The sequence below is a fragment of the Salmo salar genome, chromosome ssa01, assembly GCF_905237065.1.
Source record: "Salmo salar chromosome ssa01, Ssal_v3.1, whole genome shotgun sequence".
Classification (NCBI taxonomy): Eukaryota; Metazoa; Chordata; class Actinopteri; order Salmoniformes; family Salmonidae; genus Salmo; species Salmo salar.
In genome coordinates, this window is record NC_059442.1 from 165,547,539 (window position 1) to 165,562,024 (window position 14,486).

Here is a 14,486-nt window from a genome sequence, read left to right on the forward strand (position 1 = left end):
CCTTTAGCAAATCTGACCATGTCTCCATTTTGTTGCTCCCATCCTATAGGCAGAAATTAAAACAGGAAATGCCCGTGCTCAGGTCTAACCAACGCTGGTCTGACCAACCAACTGGTCTGACCGACCAACGCTTCAAAATTGCTTCGATCACATGGACTGGTATATGTTCTGGATTGCCTCAGACAGTAACATTGATGTATATGCTGACTCGGTGAGTGACTTTATTAGCAAGTGCATCAGAGATGCTGTACCCACTGTGACTATTAACACCTTCCCTAACCAGAAACTGTGGATTGATGGCAGCATTCGCGCAAAACTGAAAGCGCGAACCACCGCTTTTAAATCAGGGCAAGGTGACTGGAAACATGACCGAATACAAACAGTGTAGTTTTTCCCTCCGCAAGGCAATCAAACAAGCAAAGCATCAGTATAGAGACAAAGTAGAGTCGCAATTCAACAGCTCAAACACGAGACGTATGTGGCAGGGTCTACAGTCAATCACGGACTACAAAAAGAAAACCAGCCCCGTTGCGGACATCAGCGTCTTGCGCCCAGACAAATTAAACAACTTCTTTGATCGCTTTGAGGACAATACAGTGCCACGTTCCGCTACCAAAGCCTGTGGGCTGTCCTTCTCCGTGGCCAATGTGAGTAAAACATTTAAACGTGTTAACCCTCGCAAGGCTGCCGGCCCAGACGGCATCCCTAGCCGCGTCCTCAGAGCATGCGCAGACCAGCTGGCTGGTGTGTTTATGGACATATTCATCAATCCCTATCCCAGTCTGTTGTCCCCACATGCTTCAAGATGGACACCATTGTTCCTGTTCCCAAGAAAGCTAAGGTAACTGAACTAAATGACTATCGCCCGGTAGCACTCACTTGTGTCATCATGAAATGCTTTGAGAGAGTAGTCAAGGATCATTTCACCACCACCCTACCGGATACCCTCGACCCACTCCAGTTTGCTTACCGCCCCAATAGGTCCACAGATGCAAATCGCCATCACACTGCCCTATCCCATCTGGACAAGAGGAATACGTATGTAAGAATGCTGTTCATTGACTACAGCTCAGCATTTAACACCATAGTACCCCCCAAACCCTGGGTCTCGACCCCGCCCTGTGCAACTGGGTCCTGGACTTTGACGGACCACCCATAGGTGGTGAAGGTAGGAAACAACTTCTCCACCCCACTGATCCTCAACACTGGGGCCTCACAAGGGTGCGTTCTCAGCCCTCTCCTGTACTCCCTGTTCACGCATGACTGCGTGGCCATGCACGCCTCCAACTCAGATCATCAAGTTTACAGACGACACTACAGTGGTACGCTTGATTATACAACAACGACAAGACGGCCTACAGGGAGGAGGTGAGGGCCCTCGGAGTGCGGTGTCAGGAAAATAACCTCTCACGCAATGTCAACAAAACAAAGGAGATGATCATGGACTTCAGGAAACAGCAGAGGGAGCACACCCCCCCCCCATCCACATCGACGGGACAGTAGTGGAGAAGGTGGAAAGTTACGTTCCTTAGCGTACACATCACGGACAAACTGAAAAGGTCCACCCACAAAGACAGCGTGGTGAAGGTGGCGCAACAGCGCCTCTTCAACCTCAGGAGACTGAAGAATTTGGCTTGTCACCAAAAACACAAACTTTTACAGATGCACAATCGAGAGCATCCTGTCGGGCTTTATCACCGCCTGGTACGGCAACTGCACCGCCCTCAACCGCAAAGCTCTCCAGAGGGTAGTGCGGTGTGCACAACGCATCACCGGGGGCAAACTACCTGCCCTTCAGGACACCTAGAGTATCCGATGTCACAGGAAGGCCAAAAAGATCATCAAGGACAACAACCACCCGAGCCACTGCCTGTTCACCCCGCTATCATCCAGAAGGCGAGGTCAGTACAGGTGCATCATTGCTAAGACAGAGAGACTGAAAAACAGCTTCTATCTCAAGGCAATCAGACTGTTAACTTCTTATGGGTACCTGGGACGGTAGCGTCCCACCTGGCCAACATCCAGTGAAATTGCAGAGCGCGAAATTCAAATATTTAACATTCTTGAAAATATATGTGTTATACATCAAAATAAAGCTTAACTTCTTGTTAATCCAGCCGCTGTGTCGAATTTCAAAAAGGCTTTACGGTGAAAGCATACCATGCGATTATCTGAGGACAGCGCCCAGCACACAAAACATTACATACAGTTACCAGCCAAGTAGATTAGTCAGAAATATCAATGAAATTAATCATTTACCTTTGATGATCTTCGTATGGTTGCACGCACAAGACTCCCAGTTACACAATAAATGTTTGTTTTGTTCGATAAAGTCCCTCTTTATATCCAAAAAACGTTTTGTTGGCGCGTTTTGTTCAGTAATCCAATGGCTCAAAGGCAGTCACAACAGGCAGATGAAAAATCCAAATAGTATCCATAAAGTTCGTAGAAACATGTCAAACGATGTTTATAGTCAACCCTCAGGTTGTTTTTGGCCTAAATAATCGATAATATTTCAACCGGACAATAGCGTCGTCAATATAAAAGAAAAACAATAAAGGCACGCTCTCGGTCATGCTCAGAAAACAGGTCTGGGAACTTCCCAGGGTCCACTCACTCAGAGTGGTCTTACTCCCTCAGTTTTCAGAATACACGCCTGAAACAATTTCTAAAGACGGTTGACATCTAGTGGAAGCCATAGGAAGTGCAATTTGAGTCCTAAGTTATGGGATACTGTATAGGCATTCAATATAAAACCACAAACATAAAGAAATCCCACTTCCTGGATGGATTTCTCAGGTTGTCGCCTGCCATATCAGTTCTGTTATACTCACAGACATTATGTTAACAGTTTTTGAAACTTTAGAGTGTCTTCTATCCAAATCTACCAATTATATGCATATCCTAGCTTCTGGGCCTGAGAAACAGGCAGTTTACTTTGGGCACACTTTTCATCCGGAGGTGAAAATAGTGCCTCCTACCCTAGTGAGGTTAAACAGCCATCACTAATAGAGAGGCTGCTGCCAACATACAGACTCAAATCTCTGGCCACTTTAATACATTTAATAAATGGATTTAATAAAGGTATCACTAGTCACTTTATATAACATGTCCTACATTACTCATCTCATATATACTCTATTCTATTCCATCTACTGTATCTTGCCTATGCCGCACAGCCATCGCTTATCCATATATTTATATGTACATATTCTTATTCATCCCTTTACATCTGTGTGTATAAGGTAGTCGTTGTGAATTTATTAGATTACTTGTTAGATAATACTGCACTGTCGGAACTAGAAGCACAAGCATCTCGCTACACTTGCATTAACATCTGCTAACCATGTGTAATGTGACCAATCAAATTTGATTTGGACCTAATTTATTTATTTCAATTGACCGACTTACTTATATGAACTGTTACTCAGTAAATATTATTGCATGTTGAGTTTATATTTTTGTTCAGTGTAAATTCAGGAGGAAACAGTCAAAAAAAAGGGAAATAAAAAAGTAAAATATTCTAATACAACCATTTTCAGATATTCGTTCTTTATCAATCTATGCTTATGTGAAGTTGTTAGCCTGTGGCTTATAGTAGAAAGGACAGCGAAGCAGCTTCCACCTGCGATAAATAGTTTCCTTAGTTGAGCAGTGGGTTAGTATTGTTTTGAAGACGAGAGTTTTTCTAGCCTACTCCAAGTCCTATTAAAGCACTACTTAAAATCCTTGCCCATCATCCTCCTCATCATCCTGCAGATCAATCCAGTTTCCATGGGTTAATACAGCGCGTCTTCACCTAAACGGAGTTGTGTGTATGACTATAGATATGACAGGATTCGTCATGGAGAGGCCTTGTGATCCTCAGGAAGCCTTTGGTGAGTCTATTAACATAGTTATTCAATAGAACGGTCAACAAACCAATCAGTGTGAAGCAGTATGTTTTGTCAGATGGGAAGGGAGAGTGAATTGTTTGCTCTGCTACATGTATGACAGACGACAAGGGTTTCAGGCCTGTGGTCGGCCAAGCTTAGGGTTAGGTTTGTACCAGGTTTTGTGCTGCTACCATGTGTTGCAGCCTTAGGTCTCTCTTTATGTAGTGTTGTCTCTCGTCGTGATGTGTGTTTTGTCCTACACACACACACTCCCTGCAGGAGGCCTTTTGGTAGGCAGTCATTGAAAATAAGAATTTGTTCTTAACTGACTTGCCTAGTTAAATAAAGGTTAAAAAAAAAATATATATATATTTTTTTTAACCTGCCTACCAAAAGGCCTCCTGCAGGGACGGGGGCTCGTCTCAGCCCTCTGGTCGGTCAAGCTTAGCAGAATCATCAACTCTCAGCTTGGACAGAGCCGAAAAAAAACGCTCAGGATTCTTCAAATGCTTTGGCCATAAAAGGCAGAGGGAGGAAAACCTCACCTCTTACTGTGGAGAAAGCTAGATGCACGCACACACACACACACACACACACACACTGGGGGGGACCAGTTGGAGACACACACACACACTGGGAGGGACCAGTTGGCACACACACACACACTGGGGGGGGGTGACCAGTTGGAAAACACACACACACACACACACACACACACACACACACACACACACACACACACACTGGGGGGGGGTGACCAGTTGGAGACACACACACACACACTGGGAGGGACCAGTTGGAGACACACACACACACACTGGTGGGGACCAGCTGGACACCACTCACACCAGACACCACTCAAAAGTAGAGAAGAACAAGAACAAAGGATTTTCTGCTGTGGAGGAATCTAATCAGAGACACATTTCCATCTATTTTTAGACCAGGTTTCCAGGTTGTGTGTGATCAGACTGGGAATGGGGGGGTTGAGGATTAATGTGTTGTGACAGCAGCCATCTCCTGGGATGTGTAATGATTTGAAAGTTTAGGCCTAGAGGGAGGGCATTCACATTGCACAGAGACGGTACAAAAAGCAACACAGTGCACACACACACACTGGGGATCACAGCATCCTACTTGTTGGAAGAGGGAGCATGTTTCTCAACATTCAAATAAATCAATCTGTACTGTAGTTGATGGATGGGACTGATTTCAAAATTAGAACATTTTCAACAACAAAAATGTAACATCTCCTGCCTTGCTTGGGTGTTTAAAACAGACCGGACCCCGGCCCCTCCCCCAAGAGGGACCCCGGCCCCTCCCCCAAGAGGGACCCCGGCCCCTACCCCAAGACGGACCCCGGCCCCTACCCCAAGACGGACCCCGGCCCCTACCCCAAGACGGACCCCGGCCCCTACCCCAAGACGGACCCCGGCTCCTACCCCAAGACGGACCCCGGCTCCTACCCCAAGACGGACCCCGGCTCCTACCCCAAGACGGACCCCAGCTCCTACCCCAGCTCCTACCCCAAGACGTTTCTCCTGGATCTGAAAGTCTGATGGATGTTAGGATCATTTCTCCACCGAGCCCTATGGTACACTGGTGGAGGCTAGGGGTCTGGGGCCAGGGGTCTGGGGCCAGGGTTCTGGGGATAAGGGTCTGGGGCCAGGGGTCTGGGGCGTAGCAGTCTCTGAGTTGGAGGATACAGGCCACTACAGGCAGTTCACACACACTTAACCCAGATCCTGAGTGTCACATACTTCCATTTGAACTAATAAGAGTGAGCTTAGAAACCTCTAACAAACACTAATCACGTAGTTAAATGTGTGTGTTCTATACTACAGCGCTATTAAAAAGTGTGACATAAAATGACTCAATTGGTTGTGGGGTCACTTACCGGCTGGGGCTGCTCTGCAATACAGCAGTTGAAACACAACCAGAACTCGCTCATCACTTAGCAGGCTTAACGTGTTCCAGGGTCTAGTATCCCTCACTGCTAGGCTAGGATGATGCTCCAACGTCCCACGGTAGGGTGGGGGACGGGGTACTGTAGCGCAGGCCTGGGTGGGTGGGGGTGGGGGACGTAGCCTGAGAGGAGGAGGCAGAGATCCAGACAGCCTCTCAGGGCAGTAGGCTCCTGACCGGGTCAGTCACACCTGGGATAGAGAGGAGAGGCAAGAGGTGAGCTGACCGTTTGTACAGTCGTCACATTAACACTACCCATACACACGTGAAATGTGTTCAAGTGTACAGTCAGTCACACACACACACACAGTTGTGCATACACACAGTCACACGTGCAGTCGTGCATACACACAAATGCTCGAAAGGCAGTGTATGCGTAAGGTTCTCCAAGTAGTCACTATCTGGGTTAGAGATATTCCTTGTCTTAAGACAGGAGAGACTGGCCGCAGGCTCCTGTGTTTGACACTATTCTCTACTTAGCTGTGGTGCTACTTTACTCACAATGAGCCCGGAGTACAGGCATATGCCATTGAGTCTGGTGACCTACACAGACACAATAGAAGTGTATTGCTCGGCTACCTTCGGCTAGTGTCCAACACTACTCACATTAACACCTGGCCTTGTGCAACCACACATAATAGCAAATATGTTGGTGTTCTCATACTTGTTTCCTAAAGGGAAAATAAATGTGCAATAGACTGTCTGGGACTTTCACTTTTTCAGCAGTCATGTCAGTCGAGCTTAAGTGTGAGTCCATTGGTATTCTGAGACGTGAAGGTGAGTCCATTGGTATTCTGAGACGTGAAGGTGAGTCCATTGGTATTCTGAGACGTGAAGGTGAGTCCATTGGTATTCTGAGACGTGAAGGTGAGTCCATTGGTATTCTGAGACGTGAAGGTGAGTCCATTGGTATTCTGAGACGTGAAGGTCAGTCCATTGGTATTCTGAGACGTGAAGGTGAGTCCATTGGTATTCTGAGACGTGAAGGTGAGTCCATTGGTATTCTGAGATGTGATTGCTCCCCAAAAATATGAAACATGAAGAAAAAAATATATATATTCTATCGAGGCACACTGAAGATACTAGAACAATCCACATTTACTTTTCCTCCGCAAACAAAAGGAGTAATGAGTCTGACAACCCCAGTGTAGAATAGTTGATCTATTTACCTAGTCGGCTTGTTGTTGTTGTTGTTGTTGTGTGTTCTAGGCTAGAGAAATATTCCTCTCCAGGCACATCCAAGTTACCAGTGCCACAGGGAGGGAAACCTGCATTCTGACAAGCAGCCAACGCACAACACAGCAGTTTTAACGGCCTTTGTTAAAAAGATGTAGATCAGAACTTTCCATTCCTACATTATTCCTCAATTCCTAAATATGCATGGTTAAGCACGTTACCACTCACACAGTGAGTGCATAGGGGAGAGTGGGGCTAAATGTAACATGGGTCAAATGTAGGATAACTTGGGGTAAAACGCAACCCTACCTCAAAATCATTTTTGGGGAGTGACTTGAATTGTGATGAGACAGATGGCATTTTTGTTGTTGTTGAGCAAGAGTAGTGACAACCAGGGAAAGTGTTGAGGGACAAAATGGTGACATGAAGTGGTTTCTGTGAGAACTACAGGCAGGGGTCAGAAAATCGATTCAAAACGTTACGAATCGCCGAGTCATATTTTTGTGTTGTTGCTCATATTACTTACTTTCTACTTTCCGAAAATACCTCATTTTCATTCAGTGTTGAACTGAGCATGTAACTGTGTTGACGGTCATTGATCTACAAGTAACTGATCAACAAGCCAAACAACCCTAGGGAATATCAGTAGCCTGGTGAAACCGCGCGCTGTGCGGGCCTGGCTTTCGCCGTGCTGACTAACGCGAGTAAAGCGGCCTGTTTTTTCCCCCCCTGTTCAGAGAAATTAGTAAGTGAAGTCACTTGCATTATTTGCCATGAAGTGAAAGTACCAGGTTTTGGTTACTACATGATTCCATATGTGTGTTATTTCATAGTTTTGATGTCTTAACTATTATTCAACAATGTAGAAAATAGTAAAAATAAAGAAAAACCCTGGGATGAATAAGTGTGTCCAGACTGGTACATTATTTCTGATACATTTTAAGACTTTCTGGTAGATGTTTTCTAAAAGACTCCTTTTCCATCTGTTTATCCAGAAATCAACTGCTCTTTAATTGCTTGTCGCTTTCATTTCATACTCTTATCAGTATTTTTTGGTTTAAACTGCATTGTTGGTTAGGGGCTCGTAAGTACACCTGTTGTATTCGGCGCATGTGACTAATACAATTTGATTTCATTTAAGTCAAAGCCTTTACTTATGCCAAATGTTTTAGATGGAAATGGTTGAGAAATGTATCAATTCCTTCATTCCATGTGTAACTCTGTGTTGTTGTATGTGTCGAACTGCTTTGCTTTATCTTGGCCAGGTCGCAGTTGTAAATGAGAACTTGTTCTCAACTAGCCTACCTGGTTAACTTTTTTAGGACAGGGGGCAGCATTCGGAATTTTGGATGAAAAGCATGCCCAAAGTAAACTGCCTGCTACTCAGGCCCAGAAGCTAGGATATGCATATAATAGAAAACACAAAAGTTTCTAAAACTGTTAAAATTATGTCTGAGTATAACAGAACTTATTTGGAGTGCCAACAGAAGATCTTCACAAAGGTAAGGCATGAATTATATCGTTATTTCTGAGTTTTGTGTTGCGCCTGGCGGGTTGAATTATGATTGTCATGTGTTTGTTTGATGGGGTGCTGTCCTCAGATAATAGCATGGTTTGCTTTCGCCGTAAAGCCTTTTTGAAATCTGACACGGTGGCTAAATTAACAAGAAGTTAAGCTTTAATTTAGTGTATTGCACATATGAATGTATGAAAGTTAAATATTTCTAATAATATTTTTGGGAATTTGGCGCTCTGCCATTTCACCGGATGTTGTGGAAACGTTCCGCTAGCGGAACCCCTAGCCGTAAAAGGTTAAAGAAAGGTGAAATAAAAAATACCCTAAAAATAGACTCTTCACTTTCATTTGTCACCCAATTTGATATTCTCCTATGAATTTCACATGTTGGTGCTCATGGGTCCTTTTCAATGGAAATACCCTCTAAGGAAAACCTCAGTGCATTCATTACTTCATGTTCCGAAAGTAAAGCATGTCAATAAACCATCTTTATGTTACCTCCAGAAGTACAACCACAATACACCTGTAGTAAGGTCTACAAATGAAAACACAAGCTAACCCTTGTGCTTTTCCACTCAGTAGCATGTTTTGCAGATGGAGTATACAGATCCAGTAGAACTTCGCGTCGATCGGTTCCTTCGCAATGTAGGCTAATATAGGTGTATTCTGTGAATAATTGTTGCTGTGATTAAAGATTTGTGTAAACACAATGGCAGGTACGTGAAGCTGCATCCACTAAGAAATGTCACCAGGATTTGGGGCAATATCGTAATATTTCTAAATACAATCACAGGAAAACATAGTTTGGAAACATTCACTCTGGTGTTTTGAAAAATTCACTCTTATCATTGGGGTCAGTCAGTGGCAGTTTAAACTTTCTTTGGGCAATCATTTCCTCCTCCATGTTAGATGTCATATTGCACAATGTGTTTCCCCTTTTTGTAAGCCTAGATTAGGCGGTTGCATACAAGACATAACTGCGGGAAGTTGTTTAGAGTAGGGGGTGCTGACGATCACCTTCATAATAAAGCATTGCATGCATCCATTTTTTATTTATTTAACTAGGCAAGTCAATAAGAACAAATTCTTATTTACAATGACGGCCTACACCAGCCAAACCCCGACGTTGCTGGGCCAATTGTACCTGGAATCGAACCAGGGTGTCTGTAGTGATGCCTATAGCAATGAGATGCAGTGCCTTAGACTGCTGCACCACTCGGGAGCCCATCTATGCAGACAAAATAAATAAATAACAGCAGTCACAGCACTAAGTTAATTCATGGCTGTTTGGAAAAAGCAGGTTGTGAACAGCACTCGCGCAGAGAGAGAGAGAGAGAGAGAGAGAGAGAGAGAGAAAGAGAGAAAGAGAGAAAGAGAGAGAGAGAGAGAGAGAGAGAGAGAGAGAGAGAGAGAGAGAGAGAGAGAGAGAGAGAGAGAGAGAGAGAGAGAGAGAGAGAGAGAGAGAGAGAGAGAGAGAGAGAGATACAGCCTTGCCATTGAGAAGGGTAGACACAGGAAAACCTGGCTCCCTGTAGAGGAAAGGCTGTGCAACCACTGCACAACAGCAGAACCTGAGACGGAGCTGCATTTCCTGACAAAATGTAAAAAATATAAAACAATTAGAGAGTGCCATTTCCCCAAATTTGAAACCCTTATTCAAGGTTTAAAAGACCTCTCTGATGACAATAGGCTACCCGTCCTGTTGGGGGAGGACACAGAGAGCTGTGTGTTGGCAGCGCACTACATTGCTGCCTGCCATAAGTTGAGGGACAGTTTCTGACAGACCAATAAACCTGCACATGTACTCTACTGTATGGCTGTTGTTATTGTTGAATGTATGGTTATTTTGACCCTTGGTTATTGTTGTCCCGTTGACAATTTTGATTCTCATTTTTATATTGTAAATATCCAAAATAAGCTTTGCCAATATGTACATTGTTACGTCATGCCAATAAAGCGAATTGAAAGAGAGACAGAGACAGACAGAGACAGACACAGACAGACAGAGACACACAGACAGACACAGACAGAGACAGACAGACAGAGACAGACAGAGACAGACAGAGACAGACAGAGACAGACAGAGACAGACAGAGACAGAGAGACAGAGGCTCAAATGCCCTGACGGAGCGAGCGTGAGGCCCAATCCTGATGACATTTCTTAGTGCATGCATCTTCACATACCTGCCATTGTGTTTACACAAATCTTTAAAATCGAGCTCCACACTGCCCGATCCCAAATGGACATAAAGGAACACCTATGTGAGAATGCTGTTCATTGACTACAGCTCAGCGTTCAACCACATTGTGCCCTCAAAGCTCATCACTAAGCTAAGGACACGGACTAAACACCTCCCTCTGCAACTGGATCCTGGACTTCCTGACGGGTCACCCCCAGGTGGTAAGGGTAGGCAACAACACGTCTGCCACACTGAGCCTCAACACTGGGGCCCCTGAGGGGTGTCTACTTAGTCCCCTCCTGTACTCCCTGTTCACCCACGACTGTGTGGCCAAACACGACTCCAACACCATCATTAAGTTTGCTGATGACAACAGTGGTAGGCCTGGTCACCGACAACGATGAGACGGCCTATAGGGAGGAGGTCAGTGACCTGGCAGTGTGGTGCCAGGAGAACAACCTCTCCCTCAACGTGAGCAAGACAAAGGAGCTGATCGTGGACTACAGGAAGAGGACGGCCGAATAGGCCCCCATTAACATCAATGGGACTGTAGTTGAGCGGGTCAAGAGCTTCAAGTTCCTTGGTGTCCACATCACCAAACAAACTATCATGGTCCAAACACACCAAGATAGTCGTGAAGAGGGCACGACAACACCTTTTCCTCCCTCAGGAGGAGGGCATGAGTCCCCAGATCCTCAAAAAGCACCATTGAGAGCATCCTGACCGGTTGCGTCACCGCCTGGTATGGCAACTGCTCGGCATCTGACCGTAAGGTCATCACTGGGGCCAAGCTTCCTGCCATCCAGGACCTATACAATAGGCGATGTCAGAGGAAAGCCCATAAAATTGTCAGACTCCAGTCACCCAAGTCCTAGACTGTTCGCTCTGCTACCGCACAGCAAGCGGTCCCGGAGCGCCAAGTCTAGGACCAAAAGGCTCATTAACAGCTTCTACCCCCAAGCCATAAGATTGCTGAACAAATAATCAAATGGCCCCCGGACTATTACATTGACCCCCCCCCCCCTCCATTTGTGTTTACACTGCTGCTACTCGTGGTTTATTATCTATGCAGTCATTTCACCCCCACCTACATGTACAAATTACCTCTACTAACCTGTACCCCTGCACACTGACTCAGTACCGGTACCCCCTGTATATAGCCTCGTTACTAACCTGTACCCCTGCACACTGACTCAGTACCGGTACCCCCTGTATATAGCCTCGTTACTAACCTGTACCCCTGTATATAGCCTCGTTACTAACCTGTACCCCGCACACTGACTCAGTACCGGTACCCCCTGTATATAGCCTCGTTACTAACCTGTACCCCTGCACACTGACTCAGTACCGGTACCCCCTGTATATAGCCTCGTTACTAACCTGTACCCCTGTATATAGCCTCGTTACTAACCTGTACCCCTGTATATAGCCTCGTTACTAACCTGTACCCCTGCACACTGACTCAGTACCGGTACCCCCTGTATATAGCCTCGTTACTAACCTGTACCCCTGTATATAGCCTCGTTACTAACCTGTACCCCTGCACACTGACTCAGTACCGGTACCCCCTGTATATAGCCTCGTTACTAACCTGTACCCCTGCACACTGACTGGGTACCAGTACCCCCTGTATATAGCCTCGTTACTAACCTGTACCCCTGCACACTGACTCAGTACCGGTACCCCCTGTATATAGCCTCGTTACTAACCTGTACCCCTGCACACTGACTCAGTACCGGTACCCCCTGTATATAGCCTCGTTACTAACCTGTACCTCTGCACACTGACTCAGTACCGGTACCCCTGTATATAGCCTCATTATTGTTTTTTTATTACTTTAGATTATTTGGTAAATATTTTCCTCTTCTTGAACTGGACTGTTGGTTAAGGGCTTGTAAGTCAGCATTTCACTGTAAGGTTCTACACTTGTTGTATTCGACGCATGTGACTAATAAAGTTTGATTTGACATTCACAACTCAATCATCTATTTCAGAGATGGGCAACTTTGATGGGGTGAAAAACAGGACTCATCATAAGGGACTGCAGTGGCTCGTGAGTCTGCGTACACACAATAACCCCCCCACCCCTCTTCGCGAGCAAAACATTTTAGCAGCCCCCCTTGTGACAGCGAAGAGAAAACATTTACGTTTTAAAGGGAGTTTCCTGCAGTTCTGCACATTTTGCCAAGGGGGCGTAGAGAACATTTTGCAATTTTAAAGCAAGTTTGTTGCAATTCTACACATTTTGCCATGGGGCAGAGAGAAAAATGTGCAGTTTTACAGGTAATTTCTGCAGGCCGCCAGTTGCCCATTCCTGATCTAGTTGCCGCGGGCCTTCCAACTGTAAGCTACGTGCTTGTGATTTAAAATAATCCTCAGCTGTTTTTATTTTTACTTTTTTGTTGCCTATTTTGAATGATTTGATTTATTTCTGTCCCCTCATGGTGAATATGAAGTGATCTAGAGCTTGTATTTGTTTATCATTCTAACCTTGGTGTAAAGGGAACAATATCAAACACGGAATTCTCTCACCCTCGGCTTGCAGGCCTGCTCCTGCCCATGTCAAACCAAAACAAGTGGGCGTACTAGCCCAACTACTCCAGCAAGCAACACCGTGTCGGATCGAGGCGAGTGCTTTTCTCTGCCATATCCATGTGTGCCCAGTTTTAAATTAGGCAAAATATTGTGTCTCTCTCCCTCGAAACGAGAGCTCTGTTCATAACGGTCTATTTTGTTGTTGCAAACAGTCACACGTTAAATTAACTTAGGCTACAGTGACGACTGCTACTGAATCTTGGCTACTCATCACATTAGGACATTTATTTTATTGTTAACCTGCAAATGCTTTATTATAAAAAGGTGATAATTTTTTTTTCAACCCAAAGTAAGACACTGCAGCAAGAGCGTTTCAAAACACCACCTCAGAAATCTCATCACAGTTTAGTGAAGGACACAGAGCCACCTGAAGGAAAATCACTTTGACTTGAAAGGGAAGTTAACTCTCACATCACTGCATAAACTGTCATGGGGAAAATGTTGCTCCTTGTTAAAGCCAGTACTCCATACTAAGTCACAGGAAATGACCAAATTAGAAAACAAATCAGAATTTCTAAAAAAGGCACACATTTTTCACCACTTTGTTGGGTCCAATTATGTGTAACTGAAATAAAAAAATAAATAAAAAATAAGTGTTCACTTTAACAGTGAATGTGAAAAGAATAAATGCTGTCCAAAGCCAACATAAACATCCTCTGCTCACAGAGGGGTTAATTCACTGAGCTATAGAACCACAGGATAAAGATGAATGAAAAACACTCACACACATCCTCCTCATGGGCCAAATATGTACGGCCAGAGTTGAAAGCACGAGAACAGAATTGCTGCCAGAGCCCCATCTTCAAGTGCTAAAATGAAAAAGGCCGTATTTCCGTCTACTTTGATTCCTCCAGCGGATGCTGTGCTTCTCCCTCTGCTGGCTGGTCTCTCTGTGCTCCCTTGCCTTCATCTATTCTGGGTCCTTTGGAGTTTCAGTCAGTTTCCGATGAGATACTATACAATCAGTGTTTGAATCATGAATAGACAAGATTTGACCAACGTTTGGTTGCTCCAGCTAACCTAATCCAAAGTCAGAATGGAAGCACATTTCATCCACTAGGATGATTCCAAACTCTAGGTCTACTTGTAATTAAGTAATGCACTTGATGTCAAGTCTTGATGATGTTGGAAGGGGGTGAGGGAAGGTAGGCCTACAACTTTCAGCCTTCAGTGAAAATCGGC

The 14,486-nt window shown here is 44.9% G+C and overlaps 1 protein-coding gene across 1 annotated transcript in view; it reads right to left on the reverse strand.

Moving 5' to 3' along the window:
• Positions 1-14,486, reverse strand: part of cdc42se2 (CDC42 small effector 2) — a 78,265-nt gene that overhangs the window by 21,916 nt on the left and 41,863 nt on the right. The window contains exon 2 of the mRNA XM_014145375.2: positions 5,770-6,028. Within this exon, the coding sequence (XP_014000850.1) occupies positions 5,770-5,823 (54 nt within the window). The 5' untranslated portion in view covers positions 5,824-6,028. The remainder of the gene's footprint in view (positions 1-5,769; positions 6,029-14,486) is intronic.